Genomic DNA, 22,549 nt, shown 5'->3' with positions numbered 1-22,549 from the left:
TAAAGCAAATCTTCAGTTGCAGGCTGCAAGAGATGGGAAAGCTATAGTCTCCTCTCACCTATTGCTTCCAATTATTAAGCACCCTAGCAAATAATGGCGAAAAAGTTCACCTTTCTCCAGATTTTAATTTGTTTGGCTTCCTCCTCCTCTTGTTATACACAGACTTTTTCATTATTTATGGTCAAAACCATTTCAGATAACAAGGAGAGTGATCTGGCACTTTCCATTTCTCTTGTCCCATCTGCCCACACACTATCACTGAAGAGTCACCTCACCAGATGCTTCAAGGTAAAAATCACAGCTTGTCTTATTTACATTAATATTTTGTGTTAGCTGTTACACAAATATTGCTGCTCTTAAAGGAGACTTCTCTCCAGTCCCCCCTTCCCCCTCATCTGCCATCACTTCCCATTCTTTTAGCTTATTCTGAAAGGGCAGGACTCCTGGAAATCAATTTTCTTCTTATCTGATAGGCACTGGTACAATAGCCTAGCTACCAAACAAGCATCAAGTAACTGTGATGCACCAATAATCTCACCCTGTATGTGCAACCCAGGATTTCAGCTCATATTTCCACCCCCAACGCATGCATTACAGTGATATTCCCATCCCTGATGCAAGGTGATAAAGCGCATCATCCTTCCTTCCTACTCCGGTGCATTTTTCCTCCTATTCAATGGCCCACAAAGATCAAGAGATCACACAACACAGAACCCACAAGCAGCATGCATTCTCCCATGGCGGCAAAGACTCAAAACTCAACATTTTGTGGAAAAAGGAACAGGTGAACCTTTCCCCTGACACATCCTTCCAGGGCAGATGTGCCCCGGCCTGCTTAAAGCCCCAAAGCAGCATAACAGCCAGCTTCATGGTCATTTTAAGCTGGTGTTACTTTCAGAGGAAGCATTTCCACCTGCCTCCTCCCCTGCCCCACCCTGCCCCCACGCTTTGTGCTGGTACAAGTGTTACAGCCAGATGGAGAAATTGATGGGGGAACTGACACACACTGAAGAAACAAGCAAGAGACAAAAAAGAGGCCAGTTTCCATCTGGCTGGATGCAGGGTCTGCAAGACCACTTCTCTTTCCCATTGTACCAGCACAAGCAAAAGGCAGGACCTCTTCTGCCAGCAGCACCAGCTCAAACCAACGGAGAAGCTGGGCACGCCAAGTTTGGACCCTGTAAAAAACTGTAATGCAAGAGCACTGCACAAAGTTTCCAAGGAAAACCCAAACAATTCCAAAAGATTATGGGGAAAAAGAAATCAAATTGGTTTTAGCTGGACATCTCCCATTCATTTCCCACTATTGTCCAAACCAGCATCTAACCAGCACATGCTGACAGCAAGGGCCACCTCCCACAGCCAGCTGTATCCTAGTAGCATGCAATGCAATCCCCTTACAGCAGAAGTCTCCAACTGGATCTATTCCACATTAATAGTCCACTCAAGCACTTCTGGGCAAACTGCAGCAAGCAGGCAAGTGACTTGATACAGGTTTCTTTTCAGCTACTAAGCCACTTTAAAAGAAATCTAAAAATACATTACACCCTTTTCTCATGTGACTTTTCTATGCAAGGAACTGCTCTAAAGCCTGCCAATAGCAAATAGAACAAGACACTGCTGCAAGACCTCTTTCCTGCACGAATGGACACTGCATCATCAACTTGTTTGAGTCCAGGAGCAATACGCAGTCTGCTGAGCAGCTACTGATGTAGCACCATTTTCCCCAGAGGGCTGTGCTTCCATTCAGGATCACCACCCAGATGGGGAGCAGCAATGTTTTGCCTTGTTTCTGCTCCAGAAGGATCTTTAACGAGTTACACCCAGAACAGTTCAAATATATACTCCTCCTGACCAAGCCTAAAGAAAAATAACTTCCCAGTTCTGCTGACACAGGTAATTCCTCTCCATTGAGGAGTGGGTGAGGTAAACAGGACAACTATTTGCCTTTAAAGTGCTTTGCAAGTCAGCTCAGCTGGCTGCTATCACAAAGCCCAAGCAGGAGGACACTGGCCACTTCAATTACTCCAGCTGATCCTCAAGCACATCTCAGAGTAGATTTACATCACCAAGTTTCCCATGAAGACTCTTACTCCACTGCCAGTGGGGAGCAGACAGCTTTTGTGCTCTGTTGAGATGTGGACCTGTGTGCTTACAAGCTTCTGTACATGCCTGGGTCTGCTTTGAACCAGAGCAGACACTGACAGGCTAGGAAGTGAAAGGTGTCTGCTCCTAGATCAGTTCAGGCTGCAGAGCTAAGCCATCTGCTTCTGCAGATACTGAGGGTGGCTCTTCCTTGCTGCAAACCACACACATAGCCATGTGCCCAGGCAGCTCCTAGCTTCAGCTGACCTTTTCCAGTTGGCACAGCCTGAGACTGCAGGTCCCAAACAGGGCTTAGAGTCAGCTGCCTAGAATTTGCTAAGAATCATCATCTTAAGTCACTGCTTAAAGAAGAATCCCACCCTAAACACACTTGCATAGGGAGTCAGCTTAGCCAGCCTGAATTCCCATATATGACCAGAAAATAGGACTTCAGCATGTGAAGCACTTTTCCCCAGGCTCTCAGCTGGAGTGACCAAGCCACATACTACACCAGTCCAAAAGACTCACAGGGAAGAGCTCTGCACCCAGCCTTGCTCCCCACAATCTCCCTCATGCTAGTGGTAGACTGCTTTTCTAGCAGAATCTGAGCTGACCAACCCATCACAAAACACAGGTATGTGCAGCCAAGGCAAAGGGCAGAGGGCAGAACCACCCCTCTTTGCAGGATCTTGATTTCATCTTAACTTCAGGAAAGATCAAATCCTGTGTCTCACTGCCTCCTGTTCTCTGCTTTTCTTTATGGAACAGGGGAGAAGCTGCCTCAAATGATCTCCTGAAGCATCATATCAAGGCAATGGTTTTCAATCAGCATGTGAACAGACTACCAGAAATCCATAAAAGGTGTAAAAAGGCTTACCTGAAGTCAGCAGGATTAAGCTCGCTACACAAAGTTATGCACCTCCAGGGGAAGCTTTAGAGCCTGCAATTCAGGGAAGAGAAAAGGGCTGGAGGCAGCTGAGCTGGGTCACACCAGAGCAGAGCACACAGCACCAGGACGCAGTGTGGAGGTCTGCAGGAAACAGCTTCTTCCTGTGATGGCAGGACAGTACCACAACCCCTCTCCCCTGGGACACCCACCGGGCAGACACAGCTGACTGCCAGACCCAGCTGAGCTCACAGAGCCACATCCAGTTTGCAGATCAAAAGTCACCGAGATGCCAACGAGTGATGTACCGCCCTACCTGTTCCAGCAGGTCCTGGCTCCAACCCACCACTGCCGCTGCGGGGGCAGGGGGAAAGCAGCAGTTACACTGTTTCCACTTTACCCATTGCCTAGGTTGTTTTAGGAGCACAGCAGGCTTTGGCACAGCAGTATAGAACCAGTGTGGCAGGGAGAAGGAAGAGGAGACAGGATTCCAGTTTCCACAAATAAGGGGCATGCAGTACCATGGTACCAGTGCTGGAACACTGGTTTGAGGGGAGGGTGATGACTGAACCAAATCACAGTCTGAAGTATTGCTTCTAGACTCTAGGAGCTCATCCAGCTCTGACTGAGGCTTTTAAGTAAACCTTCTCACACCTAAATTAACCATGGTAATCACAGAGTACTTCACTCTGCCATGTTCAGTAGACAGAATCGAACTCAACTTTTTTTCCCCAGCTTATCACCATTACTAGACAGGGGAAAAACACTGCCCTGTCAGTGCTTTAAGTCCACAATATACCATTCTTCATCTTCGCCAGAGGCAAATGAAGTCCTTTTTCACATTAGCTTTGATTACAAAGTTTTCACGAGGCCATAAAGCTCTGTCCTTATACTTTTCTTAGTTTACTACCAAGGGTTCGTGGGGTTTTGCATGTAGTACCATTACAACATGTTGTTTTATCTTCCCCTGTATGTTTCTTAAGGAGATTTGTATTTATTCTCAGCAACTGTTATTCTCAGAAGATCAAACTTCTTACTTCCCTAAAGGCTGACCCCTGATATTCAAACATAATTTTATTCTAAGGTGTGATAAAGTGTTTCCTGAAAGAGCAACCAGCACAGGGCTGCTGGCATATGGATAAACATAAAGCACTGGCTTTACAAACATGGCTGGAAGCACAAAATTCCCCATGCAGAGGACACGAAATTTCACATTTTTGCCAAACAGCTCATTCTGGGGGGACTGAATTGATACCGTGCAAACACGTACAGCGCCATGGCACAGACCCTTATGTTAGATTACATTAAATCCTTAGTCCAAATCACTTCTGTATTACTGCCACTGACAAAAATATTAGTGCCCAGCCTGAAAAACACCTGATCTGACCTGGACAGTAATTAAAGTAAGATTTACTGCCTTATTCCCAATGCTTTATTGCACACAAGATGGACAGGTCTGCATTGTGACCACACCTCAAAACTAGCAGGACCACTTACACACCCCTTACATCAGTGATTCCATGCACAAACACCACATAACAGAAGCTTTAAATCAATTCAGTTACAATCCATGTTACAAGTTGTGGCACCTATTAAGTTCAGTTGTTGCCACTACTACTGAATTTATACTTTCCAATGTCTTAAAGCACGTGCTCCTATAGGGCATGCAGGAGAAAGGAAAGGTCCTGAGGATTTGGGGAGCAGATAGGCAAAGGGGGTTTGAATTTTAAGAAATATACTAGAGGAAAATTCTCCCTTCAAACCAGCACAGTCCCACCCTCATGTCCAGCCAGTCTTTACGCTGCGTCTATAGAAGTCTAATTTTTAGAGAAGACACACAGCTACACTGATTCTGTGTATCTTCCTGATAGGATCCTGCAAAGTTTAATTCAGGGAAGGTTTTAGAATAAGCACCTTTTATTCTCTAACACAGGCCCCAGGCACTATCATAAAAATTCCACCAGAAATATTTCCTTTGGGGTGGGAAAACTCCATGCATGGTCTGTCATGCAGGAACCAGCTCCTGCAGCACAGAGAGCTCACACTTCACAGATGTCAAGACCTAACTGGAAAAGTCTAAGGGACACAAACAGGAAATCATTGAAGCCTCAAATATTCATATCATGGCAATCCCACTGTCAAAATCATCATGCCAGTTTTTCCACTGGCATAAAACTCTATTCGTAGATGAATAGGACCAAGGGGCAATGGGCATACATTGGAACACAGGAAATTCCACCTGAAAATGAGGAAAAAAGTCTTTACTGTGAGGGTGTTAGAGCACTGGAACAGGCTGCCCAGAGAGGTTGTGGAGTCGTCTTCTCTGGACATATTCAAAACCCACCTGGACATGGTCCTGTGCCCCCTGCTCCAGGTGTACCTGCTCAAGCAGGGGGGTTGGACAAGATAATCTCCAGAGGTCCCTTCCAACCCCTACCACTCTGTGATTCTGTGATGACTGCAAGACCATGTTATGAGAAGAACCCCTTACTTTGGGAAAAGTAAAGTACTCACCCTCAAAGAAAGCAGATCTAGATGGAAGGTCTTTTCCTCAGAGGAAAAACAGAGCCCCAGAGCATTCAGTATCAGCACACACTCGTATCTTTTTCTGCCTCCTGGCTCAGAATGCCTCTCACTACCTGTCTGGAAGCCCACACCTGCGTAAGGCCTTCCTGTAGAAATCCCAAGAGCCACAACGCAAAGATAACAAAAGATCTCACCTTGTATTTTTACACATTTTATTTCAATAATATTTAGAGAAGGCCTGATGAAACTTTTCCTTGCTGTAGAGGAAACTCACCTAGAGACCAACAATGAAGGGCTGCTTTAGAGACTAAGTTTACAGGAGAGGTACAGAAGCCATACTGGAAAAACCCAGCAGCTATTTCCATTCTGATTAAAGCAGTATCTGAACAGCATCCTGGACTGCCGAGCACTAGAGACAGGGATAGTTTTTCAACCACTCTTGGTCCCTCTGCCCTGTAATCGAAAAGTCCCAAAGGAGCCACACACACAAAGAAATCCTTTTGGGGCCTAACAGGAGCTCTGGGAAGATATACATTTCCCAAACAGCCTGGAAAAGTCCATTTGGGGGCTGACCTTCTACAAGAAAGAGGGAAGTAGCCTATGTGACAAGAAGCAAGCAGTGACACCCCAGCCAGGAACCAACAGAACAGACAGTCCCCACATCACAGTCTGAAGCTGTGACAGTGGCACAAGGCTTTCACATCACCTGTTGTAATTCAACACTCAAGTGGAAAACTGCTGGTTTAAACTGTCACCCAGCCTCTTCTTACTCCAGCTCATCCAAAAATCAATCCCTAGCCCTTGGGACTGATACAGAACAATCAGTATCTGCTACTGGAAACTCATCAAAATTACTGCATGCTAATCCCCACCCTTAAGGAACACACTTCACAGAAGATTAAGCTTTCTGAAGTCTAAATGTGCAGTCCAGTTAAAAAAAAAGGCCAGTGTGAATTCATTGCCTATATGCATTCAGTACTTGTGTGACCTGTAACTATGCTAGGGTAAACTGAAACCTCTCCTGTAATCACTTTTTCAGCCCCTGAGGAGGGAGAGGAGGAATGCTGCTCATCAGGTCCTTACCAAGGAGTATTTGCAACATCAAGTATTGCAGGAAGAGGCTTCTAAGCCAATTTGTTGGAAAGCTCTGATGAGCCAGGATCTAAGATATTTCAGAAGCTGCCCATGTAACCCTCTATGAATTGAGCCCTTCTCAAAAAGAACAGTAGAAAATAACACCATGCCCTTAGTCAGGGTTGCAGTGATGGCAAATGCCATAGCTGTGCACTGCGGGGAGACCACAACACAAGAAAAGGGGAAGAAAGGATAACTCCTCAGCAGAAACCTTTACTCAAATACATCTTTACAGGTCAGATGAGGCTAGGAGCCTGTTTTTCTAAAGAAAAACCCAAAACAAGGCTGAACAGTGTCTACCTGCAGGGCTGGGACAAGTTCTACTGCTGTTTCCAAGCCCACACTCTGCATGTGAAGGTCTTCCAGAGACAATGTCCTTCAAATCCCACCAAGAATTACTCTCCAAGCATAGAGGACAGTGAAATTGAGGGGACAACTCAACCATGAAGAAGAAAATATCGGTTATGGCCAAGAGCACCATACCAAGGGAGAACTCTGCTGATAGAACGGCTCCCTGCCTCTGAGGATGGTCTGACTCCCCTCCTGACCACTTTGCCAGGCCAGCAGAGAAAGGGTCGAGCTAAAAAAGAACAATGTTATGCCAAGTCAGCAAGATCAGTTGATCAATGCATCAGCTCACCACCACAGCTGGCACACAGGGAGGAAGCAAGAGGGCACAGCTAAGAGCAGGGAAAGAGAAGGGCCCTTTTAAGAGCATGAAGCCATGAGGCTGGCTGAGGCAGCCGCTAATCCTGAGCTAACGCACCGCTCTCCAGCACTGAGACCATATCCACCTCTCCCTCCTCCTTCTCCATCCTGGGCCTTGATTCCTCTCCACCTGTGCTGCCCGGTGCTGACAAGCTCCTTCTGGCTAGGGCATTTTCAAGCTCCTTCCATAGACAATTCAAGTTACTAATTTGCAGAAAGTTAACCCATAAAAAAAAAGATCAGCTCAGCAAGATGACTGCAAACACCACAGCCACAACCACATGTCTGGAGGTCAGACACCTCCTCTACAAAAGCAGCGAGCCTTATGCCAGCTCTGCCATCCCACGCAACTTCACCCTCCACTGCTCACTGTGCTACACCCTGGGACAGCTGCAGTGACATTGGGACTGGTGTGGCCCAGCAGTGACACAGCTCAGGGGGCCACCCAGCAGAACACCATTTTTGTTAATGTTTGGGGGGCTGTTGCAAGCTTTCCGCAATTAGACAAACATGAGGGCTGCTATAGGGAGCTGTAGAAGCACATGGCAGCCCAGCCCAGCCGCCCCCTCCAGCTCTCAAGTCCCAGGACACGGCCAAGAGACAGGACCCTAGCTGCAGAAGGGCTGCAAGGCTGCACTGTGGCCATTGGCAGAGATGCTGTGGAATTTCCCAGTATGCATCAAGCCTGCTCCCAGAAACCAGCACTGCTGGGGCTGAAGTGACCTTGAGGGGGACACAACATTTGGGAAAACAGGGTGCATTCCTAGGGTGCCTTATATCACTTGCACCCCAGCTAATAACTCAGGCAGAAGCTACCATCAGGCAAGAAGCTCCAGCTTTAATTCAGGCTTTGGTTTCAAGACACATCTGCACATCCAAGCAGGTCACTGTCAACAGAAAAGGGAGGCCCCCATTGCCTCCCCACACCCCAAATAAATCCATGCCACTCACCTTCTCATCAGACACCCATGAGCAGCAGAACAGCTCACAAACCACACACAAGAGCCAGGGAGTTTTCTGTCTGTCCCCAGGCAATCAGCTCACAGGCCCAGTAAGCACCCACGAGAGGAATGGAGCAGGCCCACCTGGCCAGGGAACTTGGACCATCTCCTTTGGACAGGGTTGCACCAGCAGATCAGCTCAGATGCTCGTGAAAAATGCAATGACAAAGAAAGAAGTATCATCAAATATATATAACCATCTTTCTAAATGACAAGCTAAAATTTTATTCCAGAAAAGCTGAACCAGAGACAGTTTAGGACAATGGATAAGCCCAGGAAGATATACAGATGGAGAAAAGGCACTAGACTAGGAAGTGCACCTACCTAGTGTATTCACACAGGTTAATATATTACCTTTCCATCCAGCAGCACCTTAGTAGTTTGCTCAAACAATCTAACAGAACAATCCCTAAAAGCCCAGGTTCTTTGGGTTGATCTTTTATTTTTTCTTAGCTTAAACATGGTCACAGTCCTCCATGAATCGGGTTTAAGGAACAGAGGCCTCCAGACTGCACAAACATCCTAAGAACAAATATTTTCAGCATACTAAGAGCTCAGATACACTAGGTCAATCCAATTGTGTTTATTTGTTTTTTGCCCAAATCACCACCGAAGTACTCGGAGCTCACATAGCAACAGCTTCCCACAGATGCAGCAAGAGACCCGAAGTAACCGGTAGACAGTCTACAAGCACCATAAAGAATGCCAGGGGCATTTATTTACATGACCCCTGTTTGCCCAAGAAGAATTCAGAGTTTGCATTGTCCTCACTCAAATTAATTATTCTTAGAATTAAATCTTCTGTACAGTTCATTAGTTAACAGGAAGAAAGCCACAAACCATCCAAAATGATCCGCACAACGAAACTTTTGAGATAGCTGTCGTTGCCGAAATGAGACAGACGGTTTTACTGCCATCAGCTGGAGTTCTTCCCCAGGCTGGCACAGCACTCTGGTATCTCTCCAGGACAATCTCCCTCATTATCTGTCCAAGAGACATGGAAAAGGCAAGGAGACACCATTCCTACTGCTGAGCAACACCAATCCTGCCAGGGCAGAACCATCACACCTCTGCTAGGCTGACAACATGCTGCATCTCACACCTGTGCTGCAGACACTAAAGCATGAAAATTCCCACAGGACCTGGCTGCTGCAACCACATGGTCCTCTTCTCTGTCAGACCTGAGCAGGACCACCAGTCTTTAGGGCAAAGCACCTCTCAGGCTTGTTCAGCTGGTGCACTTGCACAAGCCAGGACATAGCAGTGCCCCCTCCGATGTTACCCCCTTGCTGCCAGAGTACCGATCTGCCAATGAGAGACATGTGAGAATTCCTCCAGACCAGCCATCCATGGAAGATAAGTTACAGTCAGAGCTTTGAGCCAATTCTAACCACACACTTCACTGCTGAAGCTGGTGAGAGGTCTCACTCCACCTGTCAGGTGTCCTCCTTCATTCCTCACAGCAGCCAAGCCAAGCACAAGGGGCAGTGAGAGATGAGAGGAGAAAAAAGTGGATAAGCAGCACTCAAGCTAGCAATGAGTACCAGCCATTTCTAAAAGCAGAGGTGTGCTCGGTGTTAACAATTCCCATACAAAACCTACTGTACGCAGCGAGGCGCAGAACACATTTACCGATATCAGCCCCACAGCTTTTGCCAATTCTCCAGGCCTAATATCAGCAATTAAGCAGAATTTACTACTCATTTTACACAATGCTGAAAGAAATGGGTTATTCAAGAATTCGTGCCAGCTCCCAAAGAAGTGAGTGCAAACTCCTGCAGCAAGATGACAGCATGGCCTGGAATCAGCCAGGCTTTGCTGATTACTCCTCTGAGTAAACAGTGGTGGTCCCAGCACTTCAGCTTGCTCTCAAGCTTCTCCTGTTGGCATACTACCCTATATTTAGGATAGAAGAGTACAATGACAAGCATTGGGAATATATGGTTTAGGATGCTTGGAATAGTGTCAGAGACTGTGCAAAGAAACCTATGCTGAATTAGAAATTCTTGAAGTGAGGAAAGGAATCTGTAAAGCTAAAGATGGGAAGAGACAGCATTCCATATGTAAAGCTAAATAACAAATTTTATTAAGGACGGTACTCCCATGGCAAAAGATGCTAGCGATCCATCCAGTAACAGCAGTGGGCAGAGGAAAGAAGCCCCTACCTGGAGAGACTTAGAGAAGATAGGTGAATACTTGGGTCTTTTCACACAAAAAGAGGATTTTAGTCTCATCTTGGACAGGTGAGCAAAGTCAGTGCCATTCTCCCATGCCTGCAAGCCCAAAGCTGCAGGACCAAGGGAGACACAGCACCTCAGGGAGCACCTACGAACCTTACCTCCCAGCTCCCTGTTCCCCCGCCCACACCTTCCTACCCATAAGCAGCAGAGAGCAGGTTAAGTTCTAAAAGCACACATAGGGAGCTTGCAACCTGCAAGCCTGTGGCAAAGCTTGCTGAATTCACACATGCTGACTTGATGGGTGCTGGAGACTTGGGTGAGCTGCTCCACAGCCTGTTGCTTCTGTGGAGCCAAGGAGGCCACAATGAACATTCTGCATTTATGGCTTTTTACACAGCAGAACTATTTGCAGAACTATTTACTTACATTTAGTCACCTGCACCGCTGACCACAGATAGAAGTTTGACTATGGAGTCTGTTATGCCCAGAACAGCCTCTGCTGTTCATCACACTTGCAGCACCGAGACCCAGGGTCAACCCTGGGAGCTGGGGGGACCCCGCAGAGTCCCCCACGAGCTCGGCCTGTCCTGAAGCAGGGCCGGGAGTCGAGGGGGTGCCCTACCACCCCTGTCTGGGGGTGCCGGGGGAGCGTGCCTAGAGAGTGTACCCGGAGAGACCCCGGACACCTGGAAATGCACCTGCGCTCCCACGGAGCCGAGCCGGCCCCGGTGAGCGGGGGGAGCCGCCAGGTTCCCGCACAGCGCGCCGGACCGAGCCCGGTTAAAGCCCACCCAGGCCACAACACAACTGCCGCTCCCCCCAGCACCTTGGGCCGCTCCTCCCGCCCCCGCAGCGAGGCGCCCCCCCCCTCTGTCCGGTCCAGCCCAACCCGCCCCGGCCACCCGGTGTTCCAGGCCGGGCCCGCTCCGCCTCCACCAGGCACCCCTGGGCGCGGCACCCACCCGGGCCCCGGGAGGGCCCCAACCAGCGGCCGGGCACGGGGCGGCGGGAAAATAAGGCTGAGGAGGGGAGCGCGGCGGCGGGGCCAGACCCCCGCAGCCAGCCCGGGCCGCCGCCCCCGCCCGGCGCCGGCAGGCCGCGACGAGGCTGAGGAGGCGACGGCGGCGGAGCCGCCCCCTCCGGGCTGGGCCGGGCCGGTGCAACCGCTCCGCCCGCGCACCCGGAGGCCCGCCGCGCATCAGCCCAGGCCGCGCAGCCGCTCCCGGCCCCGCTCCCGGCCCGCCCGGTAGGCCAAGGGCAGGGCGGTTCGGCAGGTGGCGCCGCCAGGCCGAGCCGTGCCATGACCCCCCGGTCTCCCCGTCCCCTCACCGTGCGACAGCCGGGCCCGGCGGCCGCTCCCCGCCGCCTCTCGCCGCCAGCGACCCCGACGCACCGAGCGGGCGGCGCGGCGCGAGCGCGACCCCGCGCGGGCACATACCTGGGGGAGGGGCGCGCGGCGCCTAGCAACCGGCGGCACGAGCGCGCCGGGGCCAATCGCCACCCGGCGCCCGCGCACGCCCCACCCCCCTCCGCCCCGCCCCACCTGGCCGCTCGCGGCCCCGCCTCCCCTTCCCCCGCGCCCTGCGGCCTTCACACGCGGCCCCGCCCTCCCCCTCGCTCCGCCCCCTCCACGCCAAGCCCCGCCCGGCCCATCCCGCAGGCCCCAGGCCCCGCCCCCAGAGCCCCGCCCCCAGAGCCCCGCCCCCAGAGCCCCGCCCCCAGAGCCCCACGGGTGGCCCCGCCGCGGGGTGACCCCGGCCTCGCCTGGCCCCGGGCCCGCTATCAAATATTTGCTCGGGGCCGGCCCCGCGCTCCAGCAGCCCGTGGGGACGCGGGACCGCCGCCATGCAGCCCGTGCTGGGGGTCCTGCTCGCCCTGGCTGCAGCCCTTGGCTCAGGTAGGGCCCCGGCTGGGCCAGCGTTGGGGCTGCCGTGGGACCGCTGTGGGGCTGGAGAGCGTGGGGCACCGTGGAGCCTAGACAGGCCTAGGGTCCGGGCCGGGTGCTTGCCCTGTCCCGCGTTAGATGGGGGGTGGCAGGAACTAGGTGGATGCAGTGGGTGTTGAGCACCCTCTGGGGCAGGGACCCCCACTGCTCCAAGGGACCTGGGTCCTGTGCTCTGTAGGACAGAGGTCCCACACTCCGTGGGGCAGCACCCCCCTCCTGTGCGGGGTTTGGATTCCATGCTGCATGGGGCCTGAGTGTCCCCACTGTGCCCCTGTGGGCACGCTGAGCTCTTGCCCCACTCCCCAGGCCACCGCTCGCCCCTCAATGACTTCCAGCGCCTGCGAGCCACCCAGCTGCTGGCAGCACCTGTGGACCTACCACCGCTGCTGCCAGAGCGGGGCTCTGCAGAGCAGTGTGCCCAGCGCTGTGCTGCGAGCCTGGCTTGCCGGTGAGCGGGACATGGCAGCATTATGGGGTTGGTGGGAGTGCAGGGGGGCAACGACACTGGGGTTACTCCTTGCACTTGGATGCTGGGTGCCCGTATGTGTGTCCCTGGGTCCCATGGGCCCTGGCCCCGTAGGGTGCCGTGCCAGGCTCCTGCTGTGCCTCCCAGGGCTTTCCACCATGACCAGCAGAGCCAGCTGTGCCAGCTGCTGCCCTGGACCGAGCACTCACCCCACGTCCAGCTGCAGAAGAACATCCACTACGACCTGTACCAAAAGAAAGGTGGGTTGATGCCGTGGGTGGACATGGGGACACCACAGATGGGGCACAGGCCACCGGGCACAGGGCTCCCCACTGCCCATGCACCCCGCCTTGGCTCGGCTTGGCCCCTGATGTGGTCCCCGACTCTGCCCAGACTACCTGCGGGACTGCATCGTGGCTGATGGCACCAGCTACCGTGGCACGCAGGCCACAACAGAGAAGGGTCTGCGCTGCCAGCACTGGCAAGCCACAACACCCCATGACCACAGGTGCCCCCGTGTCCCCGGCTGCCCAGCAGCACCCACCAGTGGCCCTGGGCAGTGTGGGGCAACGGGGAATGGGCTGGGGACAGCGTGGTGGCAAATAGGGAAAGGGTGAGGGCAATGGGGAGAGCACAGGGGCAATAGGGACAGTGCAGGGGCAATGGCATTGACTGGGGATGGTGTAGTGCTGTGGCTATGCTGGCCACAGGGTGAGGGGCTCCTGGCAGCGCTCCTACCTGCCAGCAGGTTCCTGCCATCTCCCCGCAACGGGCTGGAGGGGAATTACTGTCGAAACCCCGACCAGGACAAGCATGGGCCGTGGTGTTACACTGTCGACCCCAACATCCGGCACCAGAGCTGCGGCATCAAGAAGTGTGAGGATGGTGAGTGCTACAGCACAGGGATGCCCCATGCCATGTCTCTACCCCCGCAATAAGCCCCTGGCGGTTAGCAGCTGTCTGCATGACCTGCAATGGGGAGGAGTACCGTGGCACCGTGGACCGCACCGAGTCGGGGACAGAGTGCCAGCGCTGGGACCTGCAGCACCCTCACAAGCACCCCTACCACCCTGACAAGTACCATCCCCCAGCCCCAGGGAGTGCATGGCCGCCCCAGCCATGCCATGCGCCAGTGCAGTGGTGCCACCCGCAACCACTGCTCCCCATCTCTGGCCCAGGTACCCTGACAAGGGTCTGGATGACAACTACTGCCGCAACCCTGACAGCTCCGAGCGGACCTGGTGCTACACCACCGACCCTGGGCGGGAGCGTGAATACTGCCGCATCCGCCTCTGCAGTAAGTCCCTGCCAGTGTTACCACACGGCTGGGACCTGGGTCCAGGGTGCCACCCTAACCCTGCCGCTCTGCCCCTCTCTGGCCACACAAGCAGAGAAACGCTCACGGCCCCTCAACATCACCACCAGCTGCTTCAGGGGCAAGGGTGAAGGCTACCGGGGCCGAGTGAACGTCACCGTGTCGGGGATCCCCTGCCAGCGCTGGGATGCCCAGATGCCCCACCGGCACCACTTCATGCCCGAGAAGTACCCATGCAAGTAAGGGGGTGGGGACATGCACCCTGGGTGGGTGGCAGTGGGCAGCACCCATGGGTGCAGGCTGGGGCGGGGGCACCCATTCAGCCCATCCACCAGGGACCTGCAGGAGAACTACTGCCGCAACCCTGATGGCTCAGAGGCACCATGGTGCTTCACTGCCCGTCCCACTGTCCGCGTCGCGTTCTGCTTCCACATCCGCCGCTGCCCTGACGAGCTGGCTGACGAAGGTGAGCTGCCACCCCCAGGCACCTGCCCCTAGGGTGCCTTCCGGGGGTGCCAGCCCTCCCTGCCTGTCCCCAGAGTGCTACCACAGCCATGGCGAGAGCTACCACGGCCACATTAGCAAGACGCGCAAGGGCATCACCTGCCAGCCATGGGCTGCCCAGGCGCCCCATGTGCCCCAGTAAGTGTGCGAGGGAGCACGCTGGGGGGTGGTGCGTGGAGACAGGGATAGGGACGGGCATGGAGATGGGGATGATATCAGTGATGGCAATTTCCTCCTGGCAGGATCTCACCTGCCACCCACCCTGAGGCACACCTGGAGGAGAACTACTGCCGCAACCCTGATAATGACAGCCATGGCCCCTGGTGCTACACCATGGACCCCCGCACCCCCTTCGACTACTGTGCCATCAAGCCCTGCTGTAAGCCCCTACCCACACCCCTGCAGACCTAGTGCGGGCGTCCCAGTCCCCCCACTGGCTTGGTTTTGGTCCCCCCAGTGTGCCTGAGTCTCATCCCAATGCCACCCTCTGCTTTCTCTCTGCAGCTGGCAGCATGGTGCCCTCCATCTTGGAGAATGCAGGTTGGGGCCTGCGGGTGCTGGGTGAGTGCCATGGGGCGAGTGCCAGCAGCACAGCTCCAGCTGATACTCACCCCACCTGCAGACATAGTGGTGTTTGAGCAGTGTGGCCGGCGAGATGAGAGGCTGCAGCTGAAAGGGCGCATCATCGGTGGCCAGCCTGGCAACTCACCGTGGACTGTCAGCATCCGCAATCGGTGAGCGGGCGCCACACCTGCACCACCATAGGGCCAGCATCCCCCCTGATGCTGACCCCCCTGTCCCCACAGGGCCGGTGTGCACTTCTGTGGGGGGACCCTGGTGAAGGAGCAGTGGGTGATCAGCACACGGCAGTGCTTCTTCTCCTGGTAAGGCTGGGGCTGGGGCGTGAAGTGCCAGGAGCCGCCCACACCCTCACATCTCCATCCTGCAGTGATGCTGACCTGACGGGCTACGAGGTGCAGCTGGGGACACTCTTCAAGGACCCCGGCCCTGGTGACCCTGACCAGCAGACCATCCCTATCATGCGGATCATCTGCGGCCCCTCTGAGTCCCAGCTGGTGATGCTGAGGCTGGCAAGGTGAGCGGCTGTGCCCTGGCTCCCGCCATGCCCCAGTTCTGGCTGGGCTGATATCTTGTCCCATTCCCCTTCTTGCCACAGGCCAGCTGCTCTGAACAGGCGCGTGGCCCTGATCTGCCTGCCGCCTGAGCGCTACGTTGTGCCCGCGGGCACTGTCTGCGAGATCGCTGGCTGGGGGGAAACCAGAGGTACCCGCGCAGGCAGCCCCTGCCAGGGCATCCACTGCAATGGCATCCCCTGCCAACTCATCCTCTACCCCTGCCGTTCTGCAGTGGCATCCCCCTTGCCCACAGCATCCCTGTATCCATGGCATCCTCTTGCCTGCAGCATCCTGTGACCCACAGCACCCCCTGCTTGAAGTATCCCCATGTCCATGGCATCACCCTGCCTGCAGCATCCCTGGGTCCCTGGCATCTCCCTACTCACAGCATCCACCTTCCATGGCATCACCCTTCTGCGGCATTCTCCCACCCATGACATCCCCCCGTCCATGCCATTCCCCACCAACAGCATTCCCTTGCCCACAGTATTCCCTGCCCAGAGTATCCCCTATAATGGCACTCCCCCTGCAAAGGCATCACCTTGCATGCCACCCATGGCATCCTCCATCCTTGCCCATTGCCCTGCGTGCTTGCTGTCTGCAGGCACAGCGGACGGCAGCGTGCTGAATGTGGCACGGCTGCCTGTGCTGTCCCACAGTGAGTGCAACACGGTGCTGCGCGGGCGCTTGAAGGAGAGTGAGTTGTGCACTGCCCCGCTGCGTGCTGGCGTAGGGGCCTGTGAGGTGAGCCAAGCCAGGGACTGCTGCCTTGGGGAGCCTGTGGGCACTGGCACCATGGTGACGCTGCTCTCTGGGTGCCGCAGGGAGATTATGGGGGGCCACTGGCCTGCCTCACTGCTGACTGCTGGGTGCTAGAAGGGGTGATCACCCCCTCCCGCGTCTGTGCCCGCACGGACCAGCCTGCCCTCTTCATCCGCATCTCCCTCTACGTCGACTGGATCCACAAGGTGATGAAGATGGGCTGAGCCAGCTCAGCCCCAGCCTAGCATAGCTGCCAACACACAATAAAGGCCTGGGGATGGCAATGGGGATGGGCACTACACAGGGTCTTGCATATCTATTCAGCACCAAACCCCAACCCACATCCCATCCTGCCCCTAGCTATGGTTGCTCCATCCTCCCCTGGTCCTGGTGTCATCCCTAGGGCCAGCAGCCACATAGGGGCTGGCACAGCTACAGGGGCACCACAGGCACTAAGGACTGTGTTGGCCTGTCCCATCCTGCTGGGGCTGCCTCAGGTACCAGAGGAGCCAGCAGGCACAATTCCTGAAGATGTCGGCCTCTGTCTCCACGCTAGTCAGTGCATGGCCACCCTCCAGGTACCAGAATAGCCCGTGGAGTGGGATGGGGGATGCTCACCCTGGGGCTCCCTCCGCACTCCTGCCACCCTGCACCCCACTCACCACACTGGCACCCCCCTGGCCCGCGGCACCTGATACAGCTCCAGTGCCTGCATGGGGCTGACTTGCCAGTCCCAGGCACCCACGCACAGGAGCACCGGTGTCCGCACCTGCAGCACAGTTGGCAGTGGGTGCCCAGCACACCATGCCTGGCACACCACACCCATCCTGCCCATGCCTTAACTGGGCTGCCTGGGCGATGGGCGAGCGCAGCAGCATGGCAGCCACCTCCTCAGCACAGGGCATCCACTTGAAGGAGTAGCACAGGCCCAGGGAGGCATAGCACCTGCAGCATGGAGGTTCTGGTAGGTACTGTGGGGATGTGGCATGGCATGGGGTGGGGGAGTCACACTCACCAGTCGGGGATGTCAGAGCTGCCTAGCAGCATGGGCAGATTGGAGACAGGATTGCACAGGGCACAGGCTCGGTAGTGCTTGGGCTCCCGGGCAAGGAGGTGGAGGGCGATAAAGGCTCTGTGGGAGCCAGCCAGCAGGGCCAGGCATTGTGGGTCCAGGGGCTCACTGTGCAGTGCCTGCTCCACTGCCAGCTGCACCCCACGATCAGCACCCAACCATCCGCACCCTCCTGGCACACCCCAGCCCAGCAGCCCTCACCTGAGTGTCTGCCACATCCTGCTCACCCACATGGGAGAGCAGGGAGCTGGTGCTGGCCTGACTGAAGCCCAGGGAGCCACGGTAGTTCACTGGGGAGATAGGGGCCATGAGTGATGCATACCCAGCAGGGCATGGGGGCCACAAGTCCCCAGGCTCCCTGCACTTACTCAGAAGCACGGCAAAGCGCAGCTGGCACAGTGCAGCCATGCTTGGGCGCCAGCAGGCATCAAAGACAGTGTGAGGGCCACCTGGGACCAGCAGTGACATCACCCAGGGTGCCCCGGGTGCCACCAGGGTGTCCCCACCGTCCCCTCACTCACCGTGGGGGCACACAAGAAGGGGGTATGGCGTGGTGCCATCCGTCGGGCTCAGCAGCAGGGCCTCAAAGGCATGGGCACCTGCACCAGGGAAGGGGTCCCGTTCAGCACCCACCACCCTGCCCACTGCATGCACCCGAGGGCCCATGGCACCCAGGTGTGGCGGGGGCCCCCGGGTGCTCACTGTGTCTGGTAGGGCTCTGCCCGCTGCATGGTGGCCGAACCGTCAGGGTCTTCCAGGTGACACCAGGCACCCTTGGGGCATCCTCCACCAGCACCCAGCGGAGGGCCAGCTCCCAGCCCACTGGTGGCAGCACTGCCACCACCTAGGGACAGGCAGCAGGTGGCACCAGGGCACCCCTGCCCAGAGCAGCTGGCCCTTGCCAGGGTGTGATTAGTCCCAATGTGCCCACAGTCCCAGTGCTCCAGTGCTCTGTGGTGCCATCCTGTGCTGTGTCATGCCATGCCATGCTGTGCCATACTGTGCCTGTTCATACTGCTCTGTGCCATGCCATGCTGCACCAGGTCCTGCCATGCTGTGCCTGGCCCTGGCATGCCATGCTACACTGTGCCTGGCCATGCCAAGCTCTGCTTTGCTTTGCCACACTGCGCCATGCAATGCTTTGCTGGGCTGGGCTGTGCCACGCTGTCCTGAGCTGTACCTGGCTGTGTCATTCCATGCCACACCACGCAGTGCTGCACCATACTATACTTTGCCATGTGTGGCTTCTGTGAGAAGCTGCTAGAAGCCTCCCCTATGTCCGACAGAGCCAGTGCCAGCTGGCTCCAAGACAGACCCGCTGCTGGCCAAGGCTGAGCCCATCAGCAATGGTGGCAGGGCCTCTGGGATAACATATTTAAGAAGGGGAAAAAAAAACCCAAACAAACAAAAAACCCCCCCAAAAAAAAACCAGCCAGGGAGATGAGTGAGGACATGTGAGAGAAACAACCCTGCAGACACCAAGCTCAGTGAAGAAAGAGGGGGAGGAGGTGTTCCAGGCACTGGAGCAGAGGTTCCCCTGCAGCCTGTGGAAGACCCCATGCTGGAGCAGGTGGATGCTTGAAGGTAGCTGTGACCCAGTGGGAAGCCCACGCTGGAGCAGGCTCCTGGCAGGACCTCTGGCCCCATGGAGAGGCAGAGACACTGTGTGATGAACTGACCACAGTCCCCATTACCTGTCCCGCTGTGCTGCTCGAGGGAGGAGACAGAGAAAATCAGGAGTGAAGTTAACCCAGGGAAGAAAGGAGGAGTGAGGGGAAGGGGTTTTAAGATTTAGTTTTTATTTTTCATTATCCTATTCTAATTTGAGTGGTAATAAATTATTTTTTGCCCATTTTGCCCATGACAGTAATCAGTGAATGATTTCTTCCTGTCCTTATCTCAGCCCATGAGCTTTTCATTATATTTTTCTCTCACCCGTCCAGCTGAGGAAGGGGAGTGGTAGAGTGGCTTTGGTGGGCACCTGGCACCCAGCCAGGGTCAACCCACTACACCACGCCAAGCTGCACCACGCCACACTGTCCCTGGTCATGCCGTGCTATGCCTGACTGCACATTGCTGTGCCACATCATGCTGTGCCACACAGTGCCAGGGCTCTGCTCAACAGGCTGGGGGGCCGGTGCGGGGCTGAGCAGGTGGCCACCAGCAGGTCCCACTGGAGACCGAGCAGCTCCCAGCACCCTTCGGGCAACCCTGGGAAGAGAGAGCATCCCAGTGCTTGTGGATGCCTGCCGGGTCACCATGGGTGGCCAGCATGGGACACATGTCAGGCTGGTGACGGTAGCCACCTCTGTGTCCACAAGCAGCAGGTCCTTCGAGGGGGCAGAGCACAGGCACAATGGGGCATGGGGGCCATGCCCCCATCCTCCCACCCCATCCCCAGGGCTTACTGTGCTGCTCCGCTGCGGGGTACTCAGCACAGCTCGCTGACTGTCAGCTGCCCAGCACCGCAGCGGCAGTGTCTCGGTGTACAGCCTGGCAAAGGCTGTAGGTGGAACAGAGCACTAGTGAGACATGGCCACGGGCACCCAGCATGCAGGGGGCAGGGCGGTCCTGGCTCCCTGGCAGCACCCAGCCCTGCCCACTGCACCATGCTCACCCTCTGTGGGCTCCTGCACCACACTGAGCACTGTCACCGACTGCCTCGTCTGCCAGGTGAGCTAGGGAGAGCCAGTAGTTGGGGATGGGCCCCCACCAGGGAAACTGAGGCAGGGAGACTGAGGGATGAGCCCACCCCCACCCTGGCCAGGCATGGTGAGAGGCTGTGACATCCTGGGCCAGGTCCTGCACTGGTAACACAGGGTGGCACAGCCGTACCAGGTGCCCATGGGGGCCCTGCTTACCATGTGCAGCTGCAGACACTGCCAGTGGAGCCCTGCCAGGCTCTCCTCCAGGTAAAGCAGGCGCCAGCCATCAGGGCTCAGCCGGGGGGAACAGGCAGCACTGTGCTCGGCCAACAGCAGCTCTGCGGGCAGCTGGGGGTCAGTGCCCCAGAGACCCCCTGGAACCTAGGGTACCCACCACGTCCCCAGTGCTCACTGCAGTGCCCACTGGCCAGGTCCAAGTGGTACATCCCTGACCTGGGGAGGAGGTGCATGTCACGCTGAAGCCCCACTGCTGCACTGAGCCCTTACTGTGCCAGCATGGGTTGGGCATCCTGGCACAGCGCTGAGTGCCCTGGGGGACTCACCTCCTGCTGGAGCAGGCGCTCAGCCCCTGGTGGAAGGGCTCATGCCACCAGCCCACAAACACCACATCACAGTCATCTGGGGACCACAGGACCTGTGCGACAGCAGGACTCATCCCACAGCCCCAGGCTGGCCCCCTGGGGCCCTCCCTGCACCCCATCCTGACCTGGCCAGGGGAGAGGTGCTCCAGGATGCCCTCCAGCACTGAGAGACTGCTGCCCTCCAGGTCCAGGACACAGAGAACAGGCTCACTGCAGGTGCTCACTGCCTCCCTCCAGTCCTCCTGGTACACAAACTGCTCACCCTGCTGCATAGCCCTGTCAGCCCCACAGCTGGTGGCCCCAGACATGGGGGTCCAGGCATGGCATACTCATGGGGAGCACAGCATGTTCATGGAGCATGCAGCACACTCATAGCATGCACGGCACACTCACAACATGCGCAGCATGCTCATGGTGCACATAGGCACATAGCACACTCACAGGGTGCATGGCCTGCTCCTGGGGGACATGGCACCCACCTTCTCATCTTCAGCCTCTTCTGCCAGCCTGGCTGCTCCTGGCACATCCCAGGGTCAGGGAGGCTGTGGTTTGGGGTGCCTGTTCTTGGCCACATAGAGCAGCTGCCTCTCTGAGTGTGACCAGGCCAGACAGGTGAAGGGCACTGGCATGGTGAGAGGGTGCCAAAGCCCAGCCTGGTGCAGGCACAGCCGGGCACTGGGCGGGCACTGGGGTCATCAGCTGCGCCGCCCTCACCTACATTGAGGGTGGGGGGATGGGGAAGGGGCCCTACCCTCTGTGTAGACCTCCCCATTCTTCCCCAGCGCCGTGAGGTCCACAGTGCGGCTGCGCCTGCTGCTGCCCCATACCTGGGGGGACGGGGGTCAGCACTGGCACACCATGGCCCTGCACTGGCGCTCCAGCCACACCGGTGAGCCCCAAGGCTGCTGTGACAGCCTGTTACCTTCAGCAGCTCGTGGCCCTGCTGTGGGCAGTGGCTAAGCACAGCATGGTGCTGCCCCATGGGTGAGTCCTGTCTGAGAAGCCTGTAGGTGGGAGCATGGGAGGCTGCAGTGTGTGGTGCACTGTGGGCACCAGCCATGCCACGGACACCGGCCACACCACAGGCACCAGCCATGCTGCCCCATCCCACAGCCCGTCCATGCTGTACTGGTTGCGTATCTTGGCACTGAGCACTGCCTGGCTAATGGCGAGGCCACCACTGCCTGTGCGCTGCAGGCTGTAGTGGCAGCTGAAGTGCAGGAGCCAGCGGTGGGGCAGGTCAGGGTGGCTGCACTCTGTGGGAGGGGGCTGTCAGTGATGGCCTGCATGGGCCCTGTGGGCCAAAAGTGCTGGGGTGGCTGAGCCCACAGCTCACCGGTGTAGAGCAGGAAGGTCTGACCCCATGCGACGGCCCTGAGGGAGGCACAAGTGACAGCAGGGAATCGGCTCAGGCCCGGTAGCCCGGAGCAGGGCTGCCGGCTGCCTGGGCAGGGGAAGAGGCATGCTGGTGGGGAGGCAAGATCACCCCTCTTCCTGTGCTCACCCCCCAAAACAGGGCTGTGCCCACCCACGCAGCCCTCCTGGGTCCCCTTGCCCACCTCTGCACTCCACTCAGTCCCTG

The 22,549-nt window shown here is 56.2% G+C and overlaps 2 protein-coding genes across 17 annotated transcripts in view; one reads left to right on the top strand and one right to left on the bottom strand.

The window, feature by feature from the left end:
* DAG1 (dystroglycan 1) overlaps window positions 1-11,976 on the bottom strand; it is a 53,879-nt gene extending 41,903 nt beyond the window's left edge. For 2 of the 7 annotated variants that reach the window (XM_075096493.1, XM_075096496.1), the window contains exons 1-2: window positions 11,850-11,947; window positions 2,963-3,025 (exon numbers count right to left, since the gene is read on the bottom strand). The gene's annotated coding sequence lies outside the window, so the exon portion shown is untranslated. The other 5 variants (XM_075096492.1, XM_075096494.1, XM_075096491.1 and 2 more) reach the window with 3 other exon arrangements.
* Window positions 11,977-12,231: 255 nt separating this feature from the next.
* Window positions 12,232-16,936, top strand: MST1 (macrophage stimulating 1). 10 transcript variants are annotated; one of them, XM_075096504.1, is made up of 18 exons: window positions 12,234-12,417; window positions 12,772-12,913; window positions 13,079-13,191; window positions 13,325-13,439; window positions 13,680-13,816; window positions 13,888-14,008; window positions 14,110-14,228; window positions 14,320-14,485; window positions 14,570-14,712; window positions 14,786-14,888; window positions 14,993-15,129; window positions 15,255-15,290; window positions 15,373-15,484; window positions 15,557-15,634; window positions 15,700-15,846; window positions 15,928-16,034; window positions 16,491-16,630; window positions 16,711-16,936. In XM_075096504.1, the coding sequence occupies exons 1-18, from the start codon at window positions 12,366-12,368 to the stop codon at window positions 16,870-16,872; spliced, it is 2,130 nt and encodes a 709-aa protein (XP_074952605.1). In that variant the 5' UTR covers window positions 12,234-12,365; the 3' UTR covers window positions 16,873-16,936. The 10 variants fall into 10 exon arrangements, with proteins under 10 accessions (XP_074952609.1, XP_074952605.1, XP_074952603.1 ...); XM_075096502.1 differs by having other exon boundaries at window positions 13,046-13,191; window positions 13,885-14,008; window positions 14,323-14,485; window positions 14,582-14,712; XM_075096499.1 differs by having other exon boundaries at window positions 13,046-13,191; window positions 13,885-14,008; window positions 14,323-14,485.
* The last annotated feature ends 5,613 nt before the right edge of the window (window positions 16,937-22,549 follow it).

Source organism: Phalacrocorax aristotelis, chromosome 6 (genome assembly GCF_949628215.1).
Source record: "Phalacrocorax aristotelis chromosome 6, bGulAri2.1, whole genome shotgun sequence".
NCBI classification, from domain to species: domain Eukaryota; kingdom Metazoa; phylum Chordata; class Aves; order Suliformes; family Phalacrocoracidae; genus Phalacrocorax; species Phalacrocorax aristotelis.
The sequence above is the reverse complement of the archived record's forward strand: the minus strand, read 5'-3'. Positions and strand labels throughout refer to the sequence as shown.